Below are 27089 nucleotides of genomic sequence, written 5' to 3'. Positions count from 1 at the left end.
CAACCAGCATTAATCCAGGCACCGGAAAACGATAACGGCAAACTCAGCCCTGTCGACCCTGCAAAGTCCTCCTTACTAACATAGAACATAGAATATTACAGCGCAGTACGGGCCCTTCGGCCCTCGATGTTGCGCCGACCTGTGAAACCATCCGAAGCCTATCTGACCTACACTATTCCATTTTCATCCATATGTCTATCCAGTGACCATTTAAATGCCCTTAAAGTTGGCGAGTCTACTACTGTTGCAGGCAGGGCGTTCCACACCCCTACTACTCTCTGAGTAAAGAAACTGCCTCTGACATCTGTCCTAAATCTATCACCCCTCAATTTAAAGCTACGTCCCCTCGTGTTGGTCATCACCATCCGAGGAAAAAGACTCTCACTGTCCACCCTATCTAACCCTCTGACTATCTTATATGTTTCTATTAAGTCACCTCTCAGCCTTCTCCTCTCTAACGAAAACAAACCTCAAGTACCTGAGCTTTTCCTCGTAAGACCTTCCCTCCATACCAGGCAACATCCTAGTAAATCTCCTCTGAACCCTTTCCAAAGCTTCCACATCCTTCCTATAATGTGGTGACCAGAACTGCACGCAGTACTCCAGGTGCGGCCGCACCAGAGTTATGTACAGCTGCAGCATGACCTTGTGGTTCCGAAACTCAATCCCCCTGCTTATAAAGGCTAGCACACCATATGCCTTCTTAACAGCCCTATTAACCTGGGTGGCAACTTTCAGGGATTTATGTACCTGGATGCCGAGATCTCTCTGTTCATCTACACTACCAAGAATCTTGCCATTAGCCCAGTACTCTGCATTCCTGTTACTCCTTCCAAAGTGAACCACCTCACACTTTTCCGCATTAAACTCCATCTGCCACCCCTCAGCCCAGCTCTGCAGCTTATCTATGTCCCTCTGTATCCTATAACATCCTTCAGCACTATCCACAACTCCACCGACCTTCGTGTCATCTGCAAATTTACTAACCCATCCTTCTACACCCTCTTCCAGGTCATTTATAAAAATGACAAACAGCAGTGGCCCCAAAACAGATCCTTGCGGTACACCACTAGTAACTGAACTCCAGGATGAACATTTGCCATCAACCACCACCCTGTCTTCTTTCAGCTAGCCAATTACTGATCCAAACCGCTAAATCACCTTCAATCCCATACTTCCTTATTTTCTGCAATAGCCTACCGTGGGGAACCTTATCAAACGCCTTACTGAAATCCATATACACCACATCAACCGCTTTACCCTGATCCACCTGTTTAGTCACCTTCTCAAAAAACTCAATAAGGTTTGTGAGGCATGACCTACCCTTCACAAAACCGTGTTGACTATCGCTAATCAACTTGTTCTTTTCAAGATGATTATAAACCCGATCTCTTATAACCTTTTCCAACATTTTACCCACAACCGAAGTAAAGCTCACAGGTCTATAATTACCAGGGTTGTCTCTACTCCCCTTCTTGAACAAGGGGACAACATTTGCTGTCCTCCAGTCTTCCGGCACTATTCCTGTCGACAAAGACGACATAAAGATCAAGGACAAAGGCTCCGCAATCTCCTCCCTGGCTTCCATCTGGGGGTTGTGCTAAAGTTCGGAGAGCTGTCTCACAGACTAGTTAAGCAACTGCCTGACATAGTCATACTCACAAGAATCATACCGTACATTGTTCCAAATATCACTATCACAAAGTCTCACCGACAGGACAGACCCAGCAGAGGTGGTGGCACAGTGGTATACACTCTGGAGGGAGTTGCCCTGGGAGTTCTCAACATCGACTCTGGACCCCAAGAAGTCTCATGGCTTCAGGTTAAACATAAGAAAGTAAACCTTCTGCTGATTACCACGTACCGGCCACTATCAGCTGATGAATCAGTACTCCTCCATGTTGAACACCACTTGGAGGAAGCACTAAGGGTGGGAAGGGTGCAGACTATGCTCTGGGTGGGGACTTGTGTTCATCGCCAAGAGTAGCTAGGTAGTACCATTACAGATCAAGCTGACTGGGTTCTAAAGGACATAGCTGCTAGACTGGGACTGCAGCAGGTGGTGAGGAAACCAACAGATGAAAAAAACATACTTGACCTAATCTTCGCCAAACTGCCTGCTGCAGATGCATCTGTCCATAACAGTATCGGTAGAAGTGACCATCGCACTGTCCTTGTGGAGACAAAATACTGTCTTCACATCGAGGATACCTCCATCATCTTGTGTGGCACTACTGCTAAATGGGATAGAATTCGAATAGATCTAGCAACTCAAGACTGGGCATACATGAGGAGCTGTGGGCGATCAGCAGCAACAGAATTGTATTCAACCACAATCTGCAACCGCATGGCCTGGCATATTCCCCACACCATATCAGGGGGTCAACCCTGGTTCAATGAACAGTGCAGGATAGCATCCCAGGAGCAACACCAAGCATATCGAAAAATGAGGTGTCAACCTGGTGAAGCTACAACACAACACTTGCATGCCAAACAGCAAGTAACAGACAGAGCTAAGCAATTCCACAACAAACACATCAGATCTGCCATGAATGGTGGTGGACAATTAAACAACTCACTGAAGGACGACGTTCCACAAATATCCCCACCCTCAATGATGGAGGAGCCCAGCACATTTGTGCAAAAGAGAAGGCTGAAGAATTCGCAACAATCTTCAGCCAGAAGTGCTGAGTGGGTGATCAATGTTGGTTGCCTCCGGAGGTCTGCAGCCAATAAAATTCACTCCAGGTGATATGAAGAAATGGCTGAAGGCACTGGATACTGGCTATAGGCCCTGACAATATTCCGGCAATAGTACTGAAGAATTGTGTCCCAGAACTTGCCGTACCCCTTAGAAGCTGTTCCAGTACAGCTACACTGGCATCTACCCGGCTATGTGGAAAATTGCCCAGCTGTGTCCTGTACACAAGAAACAGGACAAATCCAATCCAGCCAATTGTTCTATGTTCTCCATCATCAGCAAAGTGATGGAAGGAGTCATCAACACTGCTATCAAGTGGCACTTACTCAGCAAAAACCTGCTCACGGATGCTCAGTTTTTGTTCCGCCAGGTTTACTCAGCTCCCGACATCATTATAGCCTTGGTTTAACCATGGACAGAAGACTGAACGCTAGAGGTGAGGTGAGAGTGACTGCCCTTGACATCAAGGCAGCATTTGACCGAGTATGGCATAAAGGAGGCCTCGCTAAACTGGAGTCAATGGGAATCAGGGGAAAACTCTCCGTTGGTTGAAGTCATACCTGGCACAAAAGATGGTTGTGGTGGTTGGAGGTCAATCATCTCAGCTCCAGGACATCACTGCAGGAATTCCTCAGGGCACTGTCCCAGGCCCAACCACCTTCAACTGCTTCATTAATGACGTCACTTCCATCATAAGGTCAGAAGTGGGGATGTTAGTGGATGACTGCACAATGTTCAGCACCATTCGCGATTCCTCAGATAATGAAACAGTCCATGCCCAATTGCAGCAAGACCTGAACAATATCCAGGCTTGGGCTGACATGTGGCAAGTTACATTTGTGCCACACCAAGTGCCAGGCAATGACCATCTCCTGCAAGAGAGGATCTAACCATCATGCCTTGACGTTCAAAGGCATCACTATCTATGAATCCGCACAATCAACATCCTGGCGATTACCGCTGATCAGAAACTGAACTGAACTAGCCATCTGGTGTGGCCATCAGAGCAGGTCAAAGGCTAGGAATCCTATGGAGAGTAACTTACCTCCTGACCCCCAAATCCGCTCCGCAATCTACAAGACACAAGTGATGGAATACTCTTCACTTGCCTGGATGCGTGCAGCTCCAACAACACTCAAGAAGCTCGACATCATCCAGGACAAAGCGGTCCGCTTGATGGCAACCCCTTCCACAAACATTCAAACCCACCACCACCAACGAATTGTGGCATCTATATATGTACCATCTACAAGTTGCACTGCAGTAACTCACCAAGGTTCCTCAGACAGCACCTTCCAAACCTATGACCACTACCATCTAGAAGAACAAGAACAGCAGATACCTGGGAACCCCACCATCTGGAGGTTCCCCTCCAAGTCACTCACCACCTTGACTTGGAAATATATTGCTGCTCCTTCACTGTCGCTGGGTCAAAATCTGGAACTCCCTCCCGAACAGCACAGTGGGTGTGCCTACCCCTTAAAGACTCCAGCGGTTCAAGAAGGCAACCACCTTCTGAAGGGCAACTAGGGATGGGCAATAAATGCTGGCCCAACCAGTGACGCCCACATCCCGTAAATGAATAAAATCCAAAAGCTACTCTGTACTTGGTTTTGTAAATAAAATGACCTTATTTTGACTTGTTACAGCTCCAGCTTGAGTAGTGAAACCGAGTGGATGGAGTGGAAAGTTGGCTGTGAAAGTAGCTGACTCCCAAAGCCTTAACATCCTTCCTTACTGGAAAGAATGACAATGGTCATGCTCGACAGCTCCCATCTGAACCAGAGTTTCAGAAAGCTCTTCCGAAAGAACAGATGCCACGAGGAGGAGGGAAACAAGAAGTGTACGAATTGGAATTTAACCAATACTTTCCTGAAAAACACTGAAAACCAGGCCGGATCCTATTGCACGGGGACAATTAGTTACCCCATGTGCCTTGACGAATATAAGTTCCCGAAATGAGGAGGGGGTGGGGGAAGGGATGGTGGGCAATCATTAGCAGTGCAGCTTTATAAATAGAGATGGCCAGTGTGGTACTGGCTACAGAGGGAACCAGTAGTGAACTGCTGCTACTGTATACAACAAAATTGTTGTCAATAGTCACTTTTTGTTTGACTCCACAAGCTCCTGCTGGATTCTTCATGGCTCTCACAAAAGTCTGCAAACTCGTACTTGCTGTATTAGAGAGCAGTGTGTCACTGGCTGTGAGGGTGCAGAGCAGAGCCTCTAGAGACTGGGGAGCTGTGAGGGAGCAGCGGGGCAGAGCCTCCAGACCCTCGGGAGCTGTGAGGGGGCAGAGCAGAGCCTCCAGACCCTCGGGAGCTGTGAGGGGGCAGCGGGGCAGAGCAGAGCCTCCAGACACTCGGGAGCTGTGAGGGGGCAGCGGGGCAGAGCAGAGCCTCCAGACACTCGGGAGCTGTGAGGGGGCAGCGGGGCACAGCAGAGCCTCCTGACCCTTGGGAGCTGTGAGGGGGCAGCAGGGCAGAGCAGAGCCTCCAGACCCTTGGGAGCTGTGAGGGGGCAGCAGGGCAGAGCAGAGCCTCAAGACCCTCGGGAGCTGTGAGGGGGCAGCGGGGCACAGCAGAGCCTCCAGACACTTGGGAGAGAGATTTTGGGGTCTATGTTCATAGATCTTTGAAAGTTGCCACTCAAGTGGATAGAGCTGTGAAGAAGGCCTATGGTGTGCTAGCGTTCATTAGCAGAAGGATTGAATTTAAGAGCCGTGAGGTGATGATGCCGCTGTACAAAACCTTGGTAAGGCCACGTTTGGAGTACTGTGTGCAGTTCTGGTCGCCTCATTTTAGGAAGGATGTGGAAGCATTGGAAAAGGTTGAAAGGAGATTTACCAGGATGTTGCCTGGAATGGAGAGTAGGTCTTACGAGGAAAGGTTGAGGGTGCTCGGCCTTTTCTCATTCAAGCAGAGAAGAATGAGGGGCGACTTGATAGCGGTTTATAAGATGATCAGGGGAACTGATAGAGTAGACAGTCCGAGACTTTTTCCCCAGGTGGAACAAACCATTACAAGGGGACAGAAATTTAAGGTGAATGATGGAAGATGTAGAGGGGATGCCAGAGGTAGGTTCTTTACCCACAGAGTACTGGGGGCATGGAATGCACTGCCTGTGGAAGTAGTTGAGTTGGAAACATTAGGGACCTTCAAGCGGCTATTGGATAGGTACATGGATTATGTTAGAATGATGGGGTGTAGATTAATTTGTTCTTAATCGAGGACAAAAGTTCGGCACAACATCGTGGGCCGAAGGGCCTGTTCTGTGCTGTATTTTTCTATGTTAAACCTAGGTATAAAGGGATATACAGGATTAGCTAAAGAAAAAAAGGGAGGTTTCTGGCAGCTGAAAACAGTGGATGCCCAATGAGTATAGAAAGTGCTGGGGATACCTTAAAAAATTTGAAAAGCGAAGACGGGGCATGAGAAAACATTGGCAAGCAAAATAAAGAAAAATCCAAAGGTATAAGTAGTATATTAAATGCAAGAGGATAACAAAACAAAGAAAAGTACAGCACAGGAACAGGCCCTTCGGCCCTCCAAGCCCATGCCGACCATGCTGCCCGACTAAACTAAAATCTTCTACACTTCCGGGGTCCGTATCCCTCTATTCCCATCCTATTCATGTATTTGTCAAGATGCCCCTGAAATGTCACTTTCGTCCCTGCTTCCACCACCTCCTTCGGCAGCAGGTTCCAGGCACCCACTACCCTCTCTAAAAAACACACTTTAAACCTATGCCCCCGAGTAATTCACCCCTCTACCCTGGGGAAAAGCCTCTGACTATTCACTCTGTCTATGCCCATTAATTTTGTAGACCTCTATCACGTCGCCTCTCAACCTCCATCGTTCCAGTGAGAACAAACCGAGTTTATTCGACCTCTCCTCATAGCTAATGCCCTCTATACCAGGCAACATCCTGGTAAATCTCTTCTGCACCCTCTCTAAATCCTCCACATCCTTCTGGTAGTGTGGCGACCAGAATTGAACACTATACTCCAAGTGTGGCCTAACTAAGGTTCTATACAGCTGCACCATAACTTGCCAATTCTTATACTCAATGCCCCGGCCAATGAAGGCAAGCATGCTGTATGCCTTCTTGACTACCTTCTCCACCTGTGTTGCCCCTTTCAGTGACCTGTAGACCTGTACATCAAGATCTCTCCGATTGTCAATAGTATTGAGGGTTCTACCATTCACTGTATATTCCTTACCTGCATTAGACCTTCCTAAATGCATTACCTCACATTTGTCCGGATTAAACTCCATCTGTCATCTGTCCGCCCAAGTCTCCAAACAATCTAAATCCTGCTGTATCCTCTGACAGTCCTCATCGCTATCCACAATTCCACCAACCTTTGTGTCGTCTGCAAACTTACTAATCAGACCAGTTACATTTTCCTCCAAATCATTTATATATACTACGAACAGCAAAGGTCCCAGCACTGAACCCTGCGGAACACCACTAGCCACAGCCCTCCAATTAGAAAAGCACCCTTCCATTGCTACTCTCTGCCTTCTATGACCTAGCCAGTTCTGAATCCACCTCGCCAGCTCACCCGTGTGACTTCACCTTTTGTACCAGTCTACCATGAGGGACCTTGTCAAAGGCCTTACTGAAGTCCATATAGACAACATCCACTGCCCTACCTGCATCAATCATCTTTGTGACCTCTTCGAAAAACTCTATCATAGAACATAGAATTTACAGTGCAGAAGGAGGCCATTCAAGTTAGTGAGACATGACCTCCTCTTCACAAAACCATGCTGTCTCTCACTAATACATCCATTTGCTTCCAAATGGGAGTAGATCCTGTCTCGAAGAATTCTCTCCAGTAATTTCCCTATCACTGACATAAGGCTCTCGGCCTGTAGTTCCCAGGGAACGAGTAGGTAGGGTCCATTTGGGACCAAAGTGGCAATCTGTGTGTGGAGCCGACTGACCTAGGGGAGGAGTTTTGTAACTGTATTCACCATGGAAAAGGAAGCTGCATGTAAGAAATCAGGGAGGGGGACTGTGATATAATTGAAACATGTTAGCATTGAGAGGGAGATGGTGTTACCGGTTTCAGTGGGCTTAAAAGTGGATAAATCCCCAGGCCCAAGCAAGATGTATTCTAGGCAGCTGTGTGTGAGGCACGGTAGAAGATTGCTGGGGATCGGAACCTAATTTTCAATCCTCTCTGGGCACAGGAGAGATCCAGATAATTACAGGCCAGTGAATCTAACATCAGTGGTAAGGAAATGATTTGGAAAAAAACGGAGGGACAGAATTATTTTCCACTTGGGAGAGGCAAGGATTAATCAAGGGTAGTCAGCATGGCTTTGTCAAGGGGAGAACATGTCGATCAAATCTGACTGAATTTTGAGGAGGTGGCTAGGTGTGTAGATGAGCGCAGTGCCGTTGATGTAGTCTACATGGACTTCAGTAAGGCTTTGCTAAGGTTCCACAAGGGAGACTGATCAAGGTGGTAAGAGTCCATGGGATCCAGGGCAAATTGGATCCAAAATCAGCTTAGTGGCAGGAGGTGATGGTCAACGTTGTTTTTATGACTGGAAGCCGTTGTTCAGTGGTGTTCCGCAGGGATCGGTGCTGGGTCCCTTGCGGTTTGTAGTACACATTAATGATCTAGACGTCAAAGTCGGAAATATAATTAGCATGTTCGCAGATGACACGAAAGTTGACGGTGTGGTACATGGCAAGGAGGAAAGCTTAAATTACAGCATGATATAGATGGGCTGGTCAGAACAGGGCAAATAAAATTGAGGTAATGCATTTTTGCGGACTAACAAGGCAAGAGGAATGCACAATGAATGGTAGGATGCTAGGAAATACAGAGGACCAGATGGATCTTGGGGTGGATGCCCATAGACGAGTAAAGGCAGCAGGACAGGTAAGTAAGGTTGTTAAAAAGGGCATATGGGATTCTTACTTTTATCAGTTATGGCATAAAATATATCAGCAGGGAGGTTGTGAAGTAATCATAGAATCATAAAATCCCTACAGTGCAGGAGGCCATTTGGCCCATCCAATCTGCACCTATCCTCCAAAGGAGCGGCTCACGCTCTCACCCTGTCCCTGTAACCCCACCGAACGTTTTATATAATAAGCGGCAATTTATCATGGCCAATCCACCTAACCTGCGCACCTTTGGACAATGGGAGGAAACTGGAGAACCCGGAGGAAACCCATGCAGACACAGGGAGAACGTACAAACTCCACACAGACAGTCACCCAGGGTCAGAATTGAACCCAGGTACCTGGAACTGAGGCAGTAGTGCTAACCACTGTGCTGCCCCATGCCAGAGCTGTACAACACACTCGTTGGGCCACAGTCAGAGGACGGTGTGCAGTTCTGTTCGCCACACGAAAGCGTGTGATCGTACTAGAAAGGATGCAGAGGAGATTCGCCAGGGTGTTGCCTGGGCTGAAGCGTTTCAGCTATGTAGAGAGGCTGGTTAGGCTGGGGTGGTTTTACTTAGAGAAGAGAAGGATGATGGGGGACCTGATTGAGGTGTACAAAATTAGAGGGACATAGATAGGGCGATAAATTTAATGCCCTTAGGCCATAGATTTAAGGCAAGGAGCAGGAGGGGAGTTGAGGAAAAGCTTTTTCCCCACAGAGTGGTGGGAATTTGGAACTCACCGTGTAATAGGGTGGTAGAGGCATGAACCCTTAGCATTTAAGCATTTAGATGAGCAATTGAAACACCATAGTATACAAGGCTATGGACCAAGTGCAGTAAAATGGGATTAGAATAGATAGGTGCTTGATGGCCGGCACAGACACGATGGGCCGCAGGGTCTCTTTCTGTGCTCTAAAATTCTATGACTCTTTAACACCCAGGATATGAATGATTACCACATTCCATAAAATCACGGTTCAATTTAACCGGCACAATTTCTCAGACCTGCCAAACTGTAAATAATGCAGCTTTCCAACATCATCCTGAATGACTGATCACTTACTGTACGATCAATCAACTGAGCATGCATTCCCATAAACAGCATTCTTTCTGTTACCATGGAGTTCAGCAAAGTCGTCTTTCAATTTCTCTTATTTCCAACTCTGAAGTGTTTTGCAGTGGTGTTAGCCCTCAGAATCTTGAACACTGTCTCTTTCGACCAACATCATTGAGCAGATTACACCTGGTTATCCGATTGCTGTGGGTAAATTGATTGTCCTGTTTTCAACATGACAATCGTGACTACACTTCAAATATATTTAGCTAGTCACAAAGTGTTTTGAGACACCCTAGAATAGAACAGTACAGCACAGAACAGGCCCTTCGGCCCTCGATGTTGTGCCGAGCAATGATCACCCTACTTAAACCCACGTAACCCGTAACCCAACAATCCCCCCATTAACCCTACACTATGGGCAATTTAGCATGGCCAATCCACCTAACCCGCACATCTTTGGACTGTGGGAGGAAACCGGAGCACCCGGAGGAAACCCACGCACACAGGGGGAGGACGTGCAGACTCCACACAGACAGTGACCCAGCCGGGAATCGAATCTGGGACCCTGTAGCTGTGAAGCATTGATGCTAACCACCATGCTACCGTGTATTTCTTACTCAACAAGGGACAAACAGTGATTGTTAGTTACTACGGTTGTTGCTATGGAAGCAGAGGTGAAAGTAGACAGTTTAGATTTATTGGGAGGATACTAAAAAAAAAATCAGCACTGTTCCTTCACTGTGGCTGAGTCCAAATCCTGGAACTCCCTCGCTAACAGGACTGTGGATGTACCTACACCACATTTACTGCACCACAAGGCGGCAGCTCACAATCACCTTCTCAAGGACAATTAGCGATGGACAATAAAAGTGACCAGGTCAACGACGCCCTCATCGAATGGGTCATCAGTCAGCTCACAGTCCAAAGTGCGAACAGAGTCTGGAGAGGTCAGTAAGACGAGGAACAGGACGGATGGGGTGGTAGCTGTGTACAAGTTGAGGGGAAGGGAAGCCACGACCAAATATTTTCTGGCTAAAATGGCAGATATTGCTTCAAAGTGAATCAGGTTGATGAGTGGGAAGGATTTAAATTAAGAAATAAGGAAGTTTAAAACAGATGCACAAAATAATTTCTCAACTCAACAGTGGGATGTTTTAAATAATGTGCCAATAAGGTGGCAGTGATCAATTTGTTAATGGTATAAATTATACAAGTTGGTTGATGTTGAATTTTGACAGGACTTTTCTTGTCCTGGACTGTCCTTATTTTCCATCCCAGCATAATGTATGAGGATTAGCTGCTTCTTCTGCTCTCTGCTTTACACAGTTCCAGACTGACCCGAATGTGAGTGGGGCAGTCAATCCTGTGTACCACACGATTTAGTAAACAGCAGTGAGACCCACAAACATATTGCTCAGATGAACAGAATACTGCTTGCAGTATTATTGGGATTAGGACACAACTTCCTTTTCAATAGATGTTTCCAAGACACTGCTTCTGGCCAAATAGAAAGAATGTAGATTTCTGGACAAAAAAGGCAGAATTGAAGACAAACAGGACAGGAGGCCACACAGGGGAAATCTCTCTAATAAACGGAGACTGCTGCTCTGTTTACTGTCTATGTTCATGGCAGTGATATGCAGCAAGCTCCTTATTATACACAGTGTTTGCACAGTAGTCATTCATTGGATCTATTTGCTTGGTATTCGGAGCACGTGAGCCCTCAGGGGTTGTTGCAGAAAGTATGTGTTAATATTGGCCAATCACTGTGATCCATGGATATCAGCCCAAGGTGCCAGAAGCTTCTGGAATCTGCCACATCAATACCGCAATAGGCAAGAATGTTCAATTGGAAAGATTTATGTCACCAAACTGAGGGAGGCTGTCTGCCCAGGGTAGGGGGTGGGTGGGTGGTTGGAAACAGCTGATGGAGGAGATTGAGGCCACTCTGCAGAATAAGTGAAAACAAAATACTGCGGAATCAGAAATAAAAACAGAAAATTCTGGATAAACCCAGCAAGTCCAACAGCATCTATGGAGAGAGAAACAGAACAATGTTTTGAGTCTGTGATTCTTCTTCAGAGCTGAAGAGGGGGGAAATGTGATAGATTACATAGTTGGAGAGTGGGGTGGAGAGAAGGTGGAACAGAATAAAGCTCCATTCATCTCTCGGGCTGGAAGATTTAATGTCACTGCAAAGTTGCTTGTGCGGATTCACTTCTCTTTGGTCTGCCCTACCGTAGCTTCAGGTTAAACTTATACTATCACACTCGGAACAGTTAGTAACACTCTTATCCCTGAACCAGAAGGTTGTGGGGTCACGTTTCACTCCAGACCTCAGAAAAGAGCACTGAAGAGGCATAGAATTTAGTGTAGAAGGAGGCCATTCGGCCCATCAAGTCTGCACCAGCTCTTGGAAAGAGCACCCTACATAAGCTCACACTTCCACCCTATCTCCATAACCCCACCTAACCTTTTTGGACACTAAGGGCAATTTAGCATAGTCAATCCACCTAACCTGCACATGATTGGACTGTGGGAGAAACCCAGAGAAACCCACGCAGACACGGGGGGGGGGACGGGGGGACGAGCAGGCTCCACTCAGTGACCCAAGCCGGGAATCAAACCTGGGGCCCTGGGGCTGTGAAGCAACAGTGCTAACCACTGTGCTACCGCGCCGCGGAATCGAAACCTTAACTCTATTTCTCTCCACACAGATACTGCCAGACTTGCTAACTTTATCCAGCATTTCCGGATTATATTTACGATTTCTAGCATCCACAGTATTTTTGCTTTTGTGTTACTCCCCGTCCAGGACTGCAGCACTGTCTGGCTGCTATTGACCTAATGAGATAATAAATTGAGTCTCCTTTCCTTGGGCAGCATGGTAGCACAGTGGTTAGCACAGTTGCTTCACAGCTCTAGGGTCCCAGGTTTGATTCTCGGCTTGGGTCATCGAGACGAACTGATGGTGCAAACTGGGAGCGGCACGGTGTTACAATGGTTAGCACTGCTGTTTCTCCGTGGGGCAGCACGGTAGCACAAGTGGATAGCACTGTGGCTTCACAGCGCCAGGGTCCCAGGTTCGATCCCCCACTGGGTCATTGTCTATGCGGAGTCTGCATGTTCTCCCTGTGTCTAAGTGGATTTCCTCCGGGTGCTCTGATTTCCTCCCACAGTCCAAAGATGTGCAGGTAGATGGATTGGTCATGCTAAATTGCCCCTTAGTGTTGAAAAAAGGTTGGGTGGAGGTGTGGGGATAGGGTGGAGGTGTGGGGATAGGGTGGAGGTGTGGGGATAGGGTGGAGGTGTGGGGATAGGGTGGAGGTGTGGGGATAGGGTGGAGGTGTGGGGATAGGGTGGAGGTGCGGGGATAGGGTGGAGGTGCGGGGATAGGGTGGAGGTGCGGGGATAGGGTGGAGGTGTGGGGATAGGGTGGAGGTGTGGGGATAGGGTGGAGGTGTGGGGATAGGTAGGGTGCTCTTTCCAAGGGCCAGTGCAGACTCGATGGGCCGAATGGCCTCCTTCTGCACTGTAAATTCTATAATTCTTTAATTCTCAGGTGGACATGCAATAAAGGTAGACAGTTAACTAAACATAGGCACTGGAGTTAATGAACAATTGCAATAAAAGCACTTGTTAAAAACGAGGGAGACAGACCTCTTAACAAATCAGTGAGCATCAATCACTGATACTGGGAAAGATATCAATACCAGTGATGAAGCTTCTGAAAAGGAAGGTGATGGTTACTATGGTTACCATTACGATGGTGATGGTTGGAGATACTAATACTAATTTTAAGGTGAGACTGAAGTATACTGCCAAGGATACATCAACCTGTGACCAGAGGGATAATGTTGTAGGAATAGTTTCAAATTCCCAGGGCACCAGAGCAGCTTAGCAAGTCGGCAGGACTAGGAATTAATCGGCTACTAAAACTGAAGCAACTGTAAAGGAAAGATGTCTCAAATAATCTGATTAACTCAAGACAGGATCACTAGTCGGCCTATCTACATATTGAGTCAGGAATCCTTCCTGTACACGCCTGACAAAATCTGCTCCATCCAAACCATTTGCACTAAAGAGGTTCCAGTCAATATTAGGGAAGTTGAAGTCACCCATGACAACAACTCTGTTACTTCTGCACCTTTCCAAGATCTGCCGCCCAATCTGTTCCTCTATCTCTCTGCTGGGGGGGTCAATAGAAAACTCCCAATGAAGTGACTGCTCTTTTCTTCTTTCTGACTTCCACCCATACTGACTCAGTGGACAAACCCTACTCAACTACCTCCTTTTCTGCAACTGTGATGCACTCTCTAATTAACCAGTGCCACACCCCCTCCTCTTTTACCTCCTCCCCTATTCTTCTGAAAACATCTAAACCCCGGAACATCTAACAACCATTCCTGCCCCTGTGAAATCCATGTCTCCGTAATGGCCACAGCATCGTAGTTCCAAGTACTGATTCATGCTCAGTTCATCTCCCTTATTCCTGACACTCCTTGCATTGAAACAGACACACTTTAACCCATTCCACATAGTGCAACTTTGCCCTGTCAGTTTATTAATGTTTTACGTATAAATCTGGTGCCTGTAACTCATTGCAGCAGTCAGCGATCTCAGGAAAACACACAAATTATTGGTTAATTCACTTCTGTTGGGACAACACTCTAGTCAAATGATTTATTCACTTATTGGCCATTATACCAGTCGCTTTGCCTTTAACTCAGTGACATTTCTGTACTTTAATCTCTGCCACCCTCTAGCCAATCCTAGACCTTCCCTTTTGTTTATTCCCCACCTCACCAGTTTCAGCAGCATTAAAACCATCACATTCCCACCTTCCTTCAGTTCTGAAGAGGTCATAGTCAACTCAAAATGTTACCTCTGTTTTTCTTTCTACTGATGCCGTGTTAGGATCCCGGATGAGAACCCAACAATTTGAAACACTGAGGCAAAATTAGCCCAGGAGTGATAACACTGACCACTAGGTATCTTTTGCGTTAAAACAAACTTTAATTTAAAAAGAAATTAACCACATTAGCGAAATAGCTTTACAGTTAACAGTTACAATAGTTCTTAAGTAAAAGGAAAAACCTTAACTTAATCCCAACACCTGCCGCTATATATTCCAATTAAGCAAACTAATATAGTTCAACTACCACTTGTAAATAAAGTCAACAGTCAGGTTTACTTGCTTCTCTCTGTAGAGAACCTTTCAGGAGCAAACTGAAAAGACACTTCTTGGGACACTAAAATCCTACGGGAAGCTACCCCTTAATTAAGTCACCTGCACACAACAAATAAGGCATTTTTCTGTCTCCTCCCACTATCCCATGAGCTGGTTAGCCAGGACCAAATACAATTTCTCGCAAATTATCTATACCCCTGGGTCCTCTAAGCCAAAACAATATTCCCAAATGAAAAAATATTCGCCACCTATCTGTAAACAAAATTGCTTCTCAAATCTATGCGGAACATGTACTTTTACGATCCCATAATCACAGATTTTGAAGACATACTGGCTGCATTTTAACCCATTTTTCAAATAACATTACTGAAACAAATATAAAATAATAATTTCTTACATTTAGAGTATTTCCAGCACTGCTTTTATTTGAGATTTCCAGCATCCACAATATCTTGCTTTTATTAAGTTGCTGGCAAACCACTGCCCTCACGCCCGAGGGTAAAACGCCACCCTGCCCCGTGCTAGTGTCAGTTGAGGAGTCTAGGGAAAGAGCTGGGCAGGAAACGATGCCATTGAGGAGTGAAGAAAAGGGACTGTGCCTAAATTAACTAGTTCGAAAATCAAAAGGCCAAAAGCAGGGGATACTATAGAATGGCTTAAATGTTTCCAATCAGTGGTAAAGAGACCCATGGATAATGCAAGAGTTCTGGACAGGAACAATAAGTAATGGGGGAAAATACAAAAGGAAATGATGAGAAACATTAGTAAATATATTCAGAAGTGTAAAAAGGAAGGGAGATGAAAGACTAATTGGCACCTTCATATTCCCAACGTGACCTCATTTTAATGCTTCAGACTTTGTGTGGCCAGGAGTAAATATTGGAGGATTGGAGAGGTTGAGAATCTATTAAAGAAAGTAAAGATCTACCTTTTCAAAGGCCACATTAGCAACACAAACATAGAAAATAGCCAGCTGTCATTCAACATGATCATGACTGATCCTCTGTGTCAATGCTGTACTCCTGCACTTTCCACACACCCTTGACACCTTTAGAGTCAAGAAATCTATTTCCTTCTGAAATATATTCAGTGACTTGGCTTCCACATTCAACAGGTTCACCACCCTCTCATCTCAATTCTAAATGGCTTACCCTGTATCCTGGGACTGTGACTTTGTTCTAGACCCTCCCTCAACCAGGGGAAACAACACCCCTGCGTGTAGTCTGCCCAGCCCTGTCAGAATGTTATGCTTCAATTAGATATCCTCTCATTCTTCTAAATTCCAGTGAATACAGGGCCAGTGGACCCAACCTCTCCTCATAAGGGTTTAAACTAATTTGGCAGGGGAATGGGAACTGGATTTGTAGTCCAGCAACTAAGGAAGCCGATATTCAGGACGCCAAAGCACGTAGTGATGCAGTGGGGAAGGTAACACTGACAAAGGAGAGTACTTGCAGGCAAGGAGATGGGTTGAAGTGTGTATACTTTAATGCAAGAAGCATCAGGAATAAGGTGGGTGAACTTAAGGCATGGATCGGTACTTGGGACTACGATGTGGTGGCCATCACGGAAACTTGGATAGAAGAGGGGCACAAATGGTTGTTGGAGGTCCCTGGTTATAGATGTTTCAACAAGATTAGGGAGGATGGCAAAAGAGGTGGGGGGTGGCATTGTTAATTAGAGATAGTATAACAGCTGCAGAAAGGTAGTTCGAGGGGGATCTGCCTACGGAGGTAATATGGGTTGAAGTCAGTAATAGGAAAGGAGCAGTCACCTTGTTGGAAGTTTTCTATAGGCCCCCCTATAGAAGAGATGTGGAGGAACAGATTGGGAAACAGATTTTGGAAAGGTGCAGAAGTCACAGGGTAGTAGTCATGGGTGACTTCAACTTCCCAAACATTGAGCGGAAACTCTTTAGATCAAATAGTTTGGATGGGGTAGTGTTTGTGCAGTGTGTCCAGGAAGCTTTTCTAACACACTATGTAGATTGTCCGACCAGAGGGGAGGCCATATTGGATTTAGTACTTGGTAACGAACCAGGGCAGGTGATAGATTTGTTAGTGGGGGAGCATTTTGGAGGTAGTGACCACAATTCTGTGACTTTCACTTTAGTTATGGAGAGGGATAGGTGCATGCAACAGGGCAAGGTTTACAATTGGGGGGGGAAGGGTGAATACAATGCTGTCAGACAAGAATTGAAGTGCAGAAGTTGGGAACATAGGCTGTCAGGGAAGGACACAAGTGAAATGTGGAACTTGTTCAAGGAACAGGTACTGCGTGTCTTTGATATGTATGTCCCTGTCAGGCAGGGAAGAGATGGTCGAGTGAGGGAACCATGGTTGGCAAGGAGAGGTTGAATGTCTTTTAAGAGGAAGAAGGAGACTTATGTAAGGCTGAAGAAACAAGGTTCAGGCAGGGCGCTGGAGGGATACAAGATAGCCAGGAGGGAACTAAAGAAAGGGATTAGGAGAGCTAAGAGAGGGCATGAAAAATCTTTGGCGCGTAGGATCAAGGAAAACCCCAAGGCCTTTTACACATATGTGAGAAATATGAGAATGACTAGAGCGAGGGTAGGTCCGATCAAGGACAGTAGCGGGAGATTGTGTATGGAGTCTGAAGAGATAGGAGAGGTCTTGAACAAGTATTTTTCTTCAGTATTTACAAATGAGAGGGGCCATATTGTTGGAGAGGACAGTGTGAAACAGACTGATAAGCTCGAGGAGATACTTGTCAGGAAGGAAGGTGTGTTGGGCGTTTTGAAAAACTTGAGGATAGACAAGTCCCCCAGGTCTGACGGGATATATCCAAGGATTCTATGGGAAGCAAGAAATGAAATTGCAGAGCCGTTGGCAATGATCTTTTCGTCCTTGCTGTCAACAGGGGTGGTACCAGAGGATTGGAGAGTGGCGAATGTCGTGCCCCTGTTCAAAAAAGGGAATAGGGATAACCCTGGGAATTACAGGCCAGTTAGTCTTACTTCGGTGGTAGGCAAAGTAATGGAAAGGGCACTGAGGGATAGAATTTCTGAGCATCTGGAAAGACACTGCTTGATTAGGGATAGTCAGCATGGATTTGTGAGGGGTAGGTCTTGCCTTACAAGTCTTATTGACTTCTTTGAGGAGGTGACCAAGCATGTGGATGAAGGTAAAGTAGTGACCCAGCCGGGAATCGAACCTGGGACCCTGGAACTGTGAAGCATTTATGCTAACCACCATGCTACCGTGCTGCCCCAAATAGATAGAGTAGACAGTCAGAGACTTTTTCCCCGGGTGGAACACACCATTACAAGGGGACATAAATTTAAGATAAATGGTGGAAGATATAGAGGGAATGTCAGAGGTAGGTTCTTTACCCAGAGAGTAGTGCGGGCATGGAATGCACTGCCTGTGGAAGTAGTTGAGTCGGAAACGTTAAGGACCTTCAAGCGGCTATTGGATAGGTACATGGATTAGGGTAGAATAATGGAGTGTAGATTAATTTGTTCTTAAGGGCAGCATGGTAGCATTGTGGATAGCACAATTGCTTCACAGCTCCAGGGTCCCAAGTTCGATTTCGACTTGGGTCACTGTCTGTGTGGAGTCTGCACATCCTCCCCGCGTGTGCGTGGGTTTCCTCCGGGTACTCCGGTTTCCTCCCACAGTCCAAAGATGTGCAGGTTGGGTGGATTGGCCATGATAAATTGCCCTTAGTGTCCAAACTTCTATGATTAACCTAGGACAAAAGTTCGGCACAACATCTCTATCTATCTCTATCATACGTCAATCCTGCCATCCCAGGAACCAGGTCTCTGAGAACAGACCATGTAGCCATGCCTAATAGAACATGAATACTTGAAAGGGGTCTCGCAGCTTTCAAAACTCAGTCCGCGATCCATGGCTACCATTGCTGGAGATCCTGACCCACAGGACCTGCTTTAAGAAAAGGATATTATTGCATAGCATATTATTGTGTCCAAATTGCCTGCCCGGTTTCAAACATTATAACTTTGACAACGCTTCAATAATACTTCATTGGCTATAAAGTGCTTTTGAAAGTCTTGAAGTGGCTGAAAGATGTTACGTAAATGCAAACCCATCTGTTTTTCTAGTTACGGCTGGAGAGAAGATAGTACCTGCTCAGTTTGGGTTCTGACAGGATTACATCTGTAGACCTTATTGCAGCCTTGGTTCAAAGAGCTGAACTCTAGAGGTGAAATGAGGGTGACTGCCCTTGTTATCAAGGCAGCATTTGACCGAATATGGCATCAAGGTGTTCCAGGAAAACTGAAGTTTATAGGAATCGGGGAAAACCCTCTGCCGGTCGGTCATACCTGGCACAAAAGAAGATGGTTGTGGTTGTTGGAGGTTAGTGATCTCAGCGGCAGAATATCACTGCAGGAGTTCCTCAGGGTAATGTGCTAGGCCCAAACATCTTTGGCTGCCTCATTTCTGACCCTCCTTCCAAATTGGGAATGTTCACTAATGACTGCACAATGTTCAGCACCATTTGAAACTCCTCAGACACTGAAACAGTCCATGTCCAAATGCAGCAAGACCTGGACAATTTTCAGACTTTGACTTTTTTTTAAAATTCATTCTGGGGACGCGGGCATCACTGGCTGCCCATTCCTAATTGCCTCAGAGAAAGTGGCACCAACACAGAGCTTACCCCCTCAAGATGCACTACAGGAACTCACCAAGGCTCCTTCGGTAATACCTTTCAAACACATGACCTTTTTCACCTAGAAGGACAAGGTGCATGGGAACAGCATTACCTGGAAGTTTACCTCCATGTTACTCACAATCCAGGCTTGGAAATAGATCACTGTAATTTCATTGTTGTTGGGTCCAAATTCCTGGAACTCCCTCCTTTGCAGCACGGTGGGTGTAGCTGCAGGACACGAACTGCAGTGGTTCAAAAAAGGTAGCTCACCACCATCTTCTCAAGGGCAATTAGGGATGGGCAACAAATGCTGGCCGAGTCAGCGATGCCCACATCCCATTAAAGATGGAAAAAATACACAGGCGCATGACATATGTATATAAAAACTGAACCCCCCCCCCCCCCCCATCAATTTCCATTGAAAAGAGAGAGTGAAGGAAAAGAAAGGTGAGAGTGCAGAAAGATAAGCAAATCAGGAGAGACCGGACTTTTGAAGGAAAGTCAAATATCTAGAAAAAATATACAGCAGAAAATCTGCAGACATACACCATTAAATCATTAGAGTACACAGCACACAAACAAATACCATTGGGATCACAGCTACCTCAGCTAACTGCTCAATGATTCACAGATGAAAAGCCACTTGCAGATAGCTACCAAACATGGAGTAGGTCAAACACATCCATAAAGAGAAAACAGATGCTCGCTGTTTTTGCCCTTGGTAACCTAAAAGGTTTGGAGGTTATGGCAATAGGGTGGACTGAGTGCTTAAGTGGGTCATCTTGTTCATCCCTTTCCCAGTGGCCTCCAACACCCCCGCATTTCCCAGTGACCCCCCAACCCCGTCCCATTTCCCAGTGACCCCCCAACCCTGCCCAATTTCCAGTGACACCTCTCCCACGGACACCCCCTAACCCCAGCAACCCGATCTCATCACCCTGAGGATCCCCAATCTACCCAATCTCCCTGACCATCTTATTATGAAAATTAACTCATCATCTTCACGAGAGCACAGGTCGGGAACTCCCAAGTGTTGACAGACTTCAGTGGTTCCTTCCACGCGCGTACAGACGAGAGTAGGCTATGCATGCACAAAATTGCATTTCCAAGTTGCTTGGGTCCACTGCGTCTGTGCATGCACGTCACATGACCAGGAGCAGAGTGCCATTACTGACAAGTATCCCATGCACAGGACAGGGTATGTCCCAAAAGAGAAGTTCCAGATGGAACAGAAACAGGAAGAAGATCCAGTTAAGTTCAAAGAGCAGCAGAGAAAGAGGTTCCAAACAGGAAATGGCAGGGGCTAGCAGATTTAATGTGAAGAGGGATCAGGAAAAGCCCTATAAAAACAAGGAGGTAGGATAAGGTTAGCGAATCCTTACCGTGGGCTACTGGAGTGAAAGTACCCCTTTAGAGCAGCAGTATTCTGCTCGGTGCAGCCAAAGTGCTGAAGTTGTGCTTGTGAGTTAGTGCTCGAGTGAAAACTCGATAATCCAGGAGAATAGAATCTCAGGAGGCGAGATTGAAACCCTGTGAGGTGAACCATAGTTGAAGCTGTCCAAGTTGGAGTGACATTTGGAGAGAATTCCAGGTAAAATCTTCAAAGGTGAACACAGGAAGTCCTCATGGGAGGGATAGAGTTTCAGTGGTATTGGGTGGCTCAGTTTTTACTGACATCTGATTGTTGAGACATCTGTCTCAAAGAACAAAAGAACAAAGAAAATTACAGCACAGGAACAGGCCCTTCGGCCCTCCCAGCGTCGATCCAGATCCTTTATCTAAACCTGTCTCCTATTTTCCAAGGTCTACTTCCCTCTGTTGCCGCCCGTTCATATACCTGTCTAGATGCCTCTAAAATGATGCTTCGTGACCGCCTCTACCACCTTCGCTGGCAAAGCGTTCCAGGCACCCACCACCCTCTGCGTAAAAGACTTTCCACGCACATCTCCCTTAAACTTTCCCCCTCTCACCTTGAAATCATGACCCCTTGTAACTGACACCCCCACTCTTGGAAAAAGCTTGTTGCTATCCACCCTGTCCATACCTCATAATTTTGTAGACCTCAATCAGGTCCCCCCCTCAACCTCCGTCTTTCCAACGAAAACAATCCTAATCTACTCAACCTTTCTTCATAGCTAGCACCCTCCATACCAGGCAACATCCTGGTGAACCTCCTCTGCACCCTCTCCAAATCATCCACATCCTTCTGGTAATGTGGCGACCAGAACTGCACGCAGTATTCCAAATGTGGCCTAACCAAGGTCCTATACAACTGTAACATGACCTGCCTACTCTTGTACTTAATACCCCGTCCGATGAAGGCAAGCATGCTGTATGCCTTCTTGCATCTGCCATTTATTGCGCAGTGTGGGGTATTTGACCACAGTTTGCCTGTAAATTCATCTGTGCCTCATATTAGATATTGTAAATTGTTTTATCTTAGTGACCTTGTACAGCAAAGTTTAATTTTGTTTGTTCAAAACCTGTGTAATCTTGTGGTTTTACCTACCGAGCAAGTGTCTTGAATCTCAAACTTGTCTACTTTGAACTGCGAAAAAAATGTCATTTCTTAAATATTTTTAGGCTCTACGTTGGTATAGAATAGAATAAAACTGTATTGTTTGAAGTAGAAATTTGTCTTTGGCTTCACCACCAGGATAAGATATAATCATAGTCATTAGTTAAAAACAATAAATATTTCCTTTATACCTACATTACATCCCTACATTTCTGCACATAAAACATACATTCATACCACACAAACATAAAAACATAACACGTTGCACTCTGGCATTAAACCACTTACTGCAGTTTAAATTAATAAAAACAGCAAGTTAAATTCACATAATGCAATTCAGTAAGCTTATGGCACTGAGAGCAATAGATCCCAAATAGATTTTTCATAGGATTGGGCATTGATTAAAATTGATGACATAAAGTGATAGGGCTCATCAATGATGGCCTGAGCATTCCTCTTAATTATAGAATTATAGAATTTACAGTGCAGAAGGAGGCCATTCGGCCCATCGAGTCTGCACCGGCTCCTGGAAAGAGCACCCTACCCAAGGTTAACACCTCCACCCTATCCCCATAACCCAGTAACCCCACCCAACACTAAGGGCAATTTTGGACACTAAGGGCAATTTATCATGGCCAATCCACATAACCTGCACATCTTTGGACTGTGGGAGGAAACTGGAGCACCCGGAGGAAACCCACGCACACACGGGGAGGATGTGCAGACTCCGCACAGACAGACAGTGACCCAAGCCGGAATCAAACCTGGGACCCTAGAGCTGTGAAGCTATTGTGCTATCCACAATGCTACCGTGCTGCCCATTAACTGCGTTATTAAATAAATTATTGAGCTGTGACTACTGTCTATCAATGCTTTTACCTGTAATATGGAAAATTTTGGCCAACTTGGTTTTGCATTTCACACACAGGTTACCAGACCAGAGTTTCATGTTGAATGTTAAAATGGTCTCCAGCAGACCTTTGCATACCTTCTCAAAAACATCTCGACTCACTCCAAACCCTTTCAGTTTTCTGATCAAAAGCAGGCGTGTGTGGGCGTGTGTGTAAGACGTGTAAACTGAAAACAGGTTGTCTACAAGTTGAAAATATCAAAGGGGTTAAGAGTAAAGGCAGGCACTTCAAACGAATATGGCAAATTGGATGTTCTACCTGTAAACACAATATAGGTTGAAATTTGCATTCGGAGGTAACTGAGGATTTGGATTTTTAGCTGTTGAATTTCAAAGGGACTTATGAAGAAGTTTACAACTTAAGAAAAGGTCATAATAAATAAGGCAAAGTTATTCAATTTTATTTTACCCGAAAAGAAGAACATGAAAGGTTTCTACATTCTGGGAAAGATGAAGTCCAAAGAAAGATAGGGACAATTGAGAAAAGATGAAGGAGGAAGAAACATTTAAAGACAGTTTGGAAGCTATACTAAGTATGCCCATGTAAGGTCCCCCAATGAGAGTGCTGTGCTGGGAGAGAACTCGGAAGAAGTGGAGCAACCTTCAGTCACCCAAGAAAATACCCGGTTATTCCAGAAAGCAGAGTTTTGTTTAAAGCTTTAGATTTCCACAATCGAGTGAGCCCCGTGAAATTCTTCCCCAACAGCAAAAGCGCGTTATGTCTTGTAGTAATGTTACTGGATTTTCTTTGAAATAGTTTAAGTTTATATATGGACTGTTGCCTAAACGGCAGTTTAATTGTGAAAAGTAAGAATCAGTTGAGCAAATGATGTTCTAGAAGTCTAATTTTTAACTGTAAATGTAATCTTGTGTGTAAGTTTTCTTTCCTTTTAATAAATATTTTAAAAGCGTTACTGGAATTTGTGGCTCCTGAATTCAGTACACATATTTTCACATGGTAAATACAAATAGAAAATAGTTGTGATTGCTTGTCTAGTTTCCCTTTTTGGTTATTTGGCTCATACGGCACTTACCAACTGCTAGATCATAATAAAACATTATTGGCCCCTGACTGGATCTTACGAAGAATATGGGGGTGTGTGGTCTTGGATAATAACAGTTAGTTATATGTTAACACCACCGTTCAACATTTGTCTTCACAGGATGTAGCAAAGGGCTTTAAATTCTCAATTTACACACCAAGACTCACCCACAACCATTAGTGTGAACTCAAATCCACGTTTCACTGACTTGCGGTATACTTGATTAGGGAGGTTTGCAAATCCCACATATCCTTCGAGGGAACGGGCATGCTGTAAATAAACAAAAAGACAAATTCAGACCAGGAATCCATTTTAGCCACAACACTGGTGACTCTGGATTTCTCACTGTATAACACTGGGGTACAGTACTCGTGGGGACAGGCCTTACTATAAAATCTCACTGCATAATACAATACTGAAGAAGTCTTACAACACCAGGTTAAAGTCCGAACTTTAACCTGGTGTTGTAAGACTTCTTACTGTGCTCACCCCAGTCCAACGCCGGCATCTCCACATCATAATACAATACTGTTGGGGAGAGGTCTCTTATATTTCACTATAGAATGCTGGGGTGCGATGCTGGTGGCGACAGATCCCTCACTGTATAACACTGGGGAAACGTACTGATGTGGACAGGTCTGTCTTGCACAATATTTGTGTATAGTACTGGTGGGGATGGGTCCCTCATTGTATAACACTGGGGTACAGTACCAGTGGGGACAGGTCTCTCACTGTGTAACACTGGGGTACAGTAGGGGTGTAGGAAATGGGAGAAAGATAGTATTCAGTCCCTCTATCCGATGTCAACTAGAGATCCAGCTTAATGCTGTTTTCCTGCACTCTCCCGATATCCCTTGCTATCTTTAATATCTCCAAATCTGTCCAACATGAGATCACTTCTCATTATTTTAATTCTGAGATACAGGGCCAGTATCCCCAATTTCTGCTCTTGGACAATCCCACCACCTGAGAAATCATTGCACTCCCATGATGGCAAGTATATCCTTCCATAGGCAAGAAGATAAAAAGATTATACATGATAGTCCAGGTGCGGTCTCACCAGGCCTCTTAACAATTACAGCAAGGCATCTTTACTACGGTACTCAAATTCTTTTGCCCCCAATTAAGGGGCAATTTTAGCATGGCCAATCCACCTATCCTGCACATCTTTTGGGTTGTGGGGCGAGACCCACACAGACACGGTAGAACGTGCAAACTCCACACACCGACAGTGACCCACGGCCGGAATCAAACCTGGGAGCTCGGTGCCGTGAGGGGGCAGCAATGCTACCTTGCCACCCTTCTCTGTACTTTCTAATTGTACAGTTATCGCATCCTTTATAATAGATTATAGATTTCCCCGCCTGGGGAAAGCGGGCAGCATAATCAGAGACCCCTCCCACCCAGCTTATTCACTACACCCCTGTATGCTTCACCCTATGCCGGTGTTATGTAGTTACATTGTGTACCTTGTGTTGCCCTATTATGTATTTTCTTTTCTTTTCATGTACTTAATGATCTATTAAGCTGCTCGTAGAAAAATACTTTTCACAGTACCTCGGTACACGTTACAATAAACAAAATCCAATCCAATAGATTCTATCATTTTCCTCCTAGTGTCAGGCCAACAGGTCTGTAATTTCCCGTTTTATCTCGCCCTCCTTTCCTTAGTGATGGGGTTACATTTTCCAACTTCCAATCTGCAGGAACCATTACAGAATCTATAGAATTTTGGAAGATTGTCATCAATGCTCAATTCACTATCAACACAGACACCTCTTTCAACAGTTTGGGAGGTAGATCATCAGGTCGAGGGGATTTATTAATTTCCAGTCCCATTCATTTCTCCAATGCTACTTCTTTACGAAGACTAATTTTTTTCAATTCCTCATCCCTTAGTTCTCTAGTAGTCCAATAGGGCGGCAGGGTAGCACAATGTTGCTTCACAGCGCCGGGGTCCCAGGTCCCGCTTGGGTCACTGTTTGTGAGGAGTCTGCGCGTTCTCCCCGTGTCTACATGGGTTTCCTCTGGGTGCTCCTGTTGCCTCCCACAAGTCCTGAAAGACGTGTTTGTTAGGTGAATTGGACATTCTGAATTCTCTCTTCAGTATACCAGAACAGGCACCAGAATGTGGCGACTAGGGGCTTATCACAGTAACTTCATTGCAGTGTTATAAGCCTACTTGTGATAATAATAAAGATTATTATTGTTGAGATTTTTAGACTCTTCCTCCATGAAGACTGACAAAAAGTATTTCAGTTTCTCTACCATTTCCTTATTCCCAATTATACATTCTTTCACAGCCTGAGCGCCCACATTTGTCTTCGCTAATCTTTTCCTTTTTAAAATGCCAACAGCATCTTTTACAGTATGTCTTGGCTTCTTGTTAGGCTTTTTTAGGCTTAGATTTACTATTTATCAGTTTTGCTTTTCTGAATTCTAAAATGTTCCCAATCCTCAAGCTTACTCTTTCCTTTGGCAACTTTACAACTCTTTCTTGGATACCATACAATCGAACTTCTTGTTAACCATGCTTAGATTACTTTTCCTGCTGGGTTTTTGCGTCAAACAAATGTATTTTTGTTGTAAACCATGTATTAATTCTTTAAATGTTAATTAAAGATGTCTATCATTAATATAGCTTACCAATCCACCACAACCAAATTGCAACTCATACCTTCACAGCTATGTCGTTTATTAAGGCGGAATTCTAGCAGCTGAGGAAAGAAATGCGTGAGGATCGAGCAAAGGCATTGAAGAAGCTGTGGCACCCCTGAAGAGTTCTTTGGAACGGGTAGAGAAGTGTTGGGAGGTGCAGGGGTCACAGATTTGGGAGATCGAAGGAGTGATCTCGGACAACAGCGATCGTATGGGGACTCTGGAGGAGGGGCTCCTAGGAGACTCTGTAAAATGTTGAAGGCAAAGATGGAGGAGCAGGAGAATGCCTCGAGAAGGCAGAACCTGCAAACAGTGGGCCTGCCTGAAGGAGTGGAATGTGTGGGTGCCACGAGGTAGGTCTCAACGATGCTGGCAGGACTCGTGGCAGAAGGGGTGCTGGATAAGGTGCCTGAAGTGGACTGAGCGTCTAGGTCCCCGAGGCAGAAGCCTAGAGC

At 45.4% G+C, this 27089-nt stretch overlaps 1 protein-coding gene across 1 annotated transcript in view; it reads right to left on the bottom strand.

The window, feature by feature from the left end:
* Nucleotides 1-26508, bottom strand: part of LOC119970908 (septin-7-like) — a 95149-nt gene extending 68641 nt beyond the window's left edge. The window contains exons 1-2 of the mRNA XM_038806017.1: nucleotides 26482-26508; nucleotides 24144-24246 (exon numbers count right to left, since the gene is read on the bottom strand). Of these exons, the coding sequence (XP_038661945.1) occupies nucleotides 24144-24246; nucleotides 26482-26508 (130 nt within the window). The remainder of the gene's footprint in view (nucleotides 1-24143; nucleotides 24247-26481) is intronic.
* Nucleotides 26509-27089: the final 581 nt, after the last annotated feature.

The sequence above is a fragment of the Scyliorhinus canicula genome, chromosome 9 (assembly GCF_902713615.1).
Source record: "Scyliorhinus canicula chromosome 9, sScyCan1.1, whole genome shotgun sequence".
Taxonomy (NCBI): Eukaryota; Metazoa; Chordata; class Chondrichthyes; order Carcharhiniformes; family Scyliorhinidae; genus Scyliorhinus; species Scyliorhinus canicula.
The sequence above is the reverse complement of the archived record's forward strand: the minus strand, read 5'-3'. Positions and strand labels throughout refer to the sequence as shown.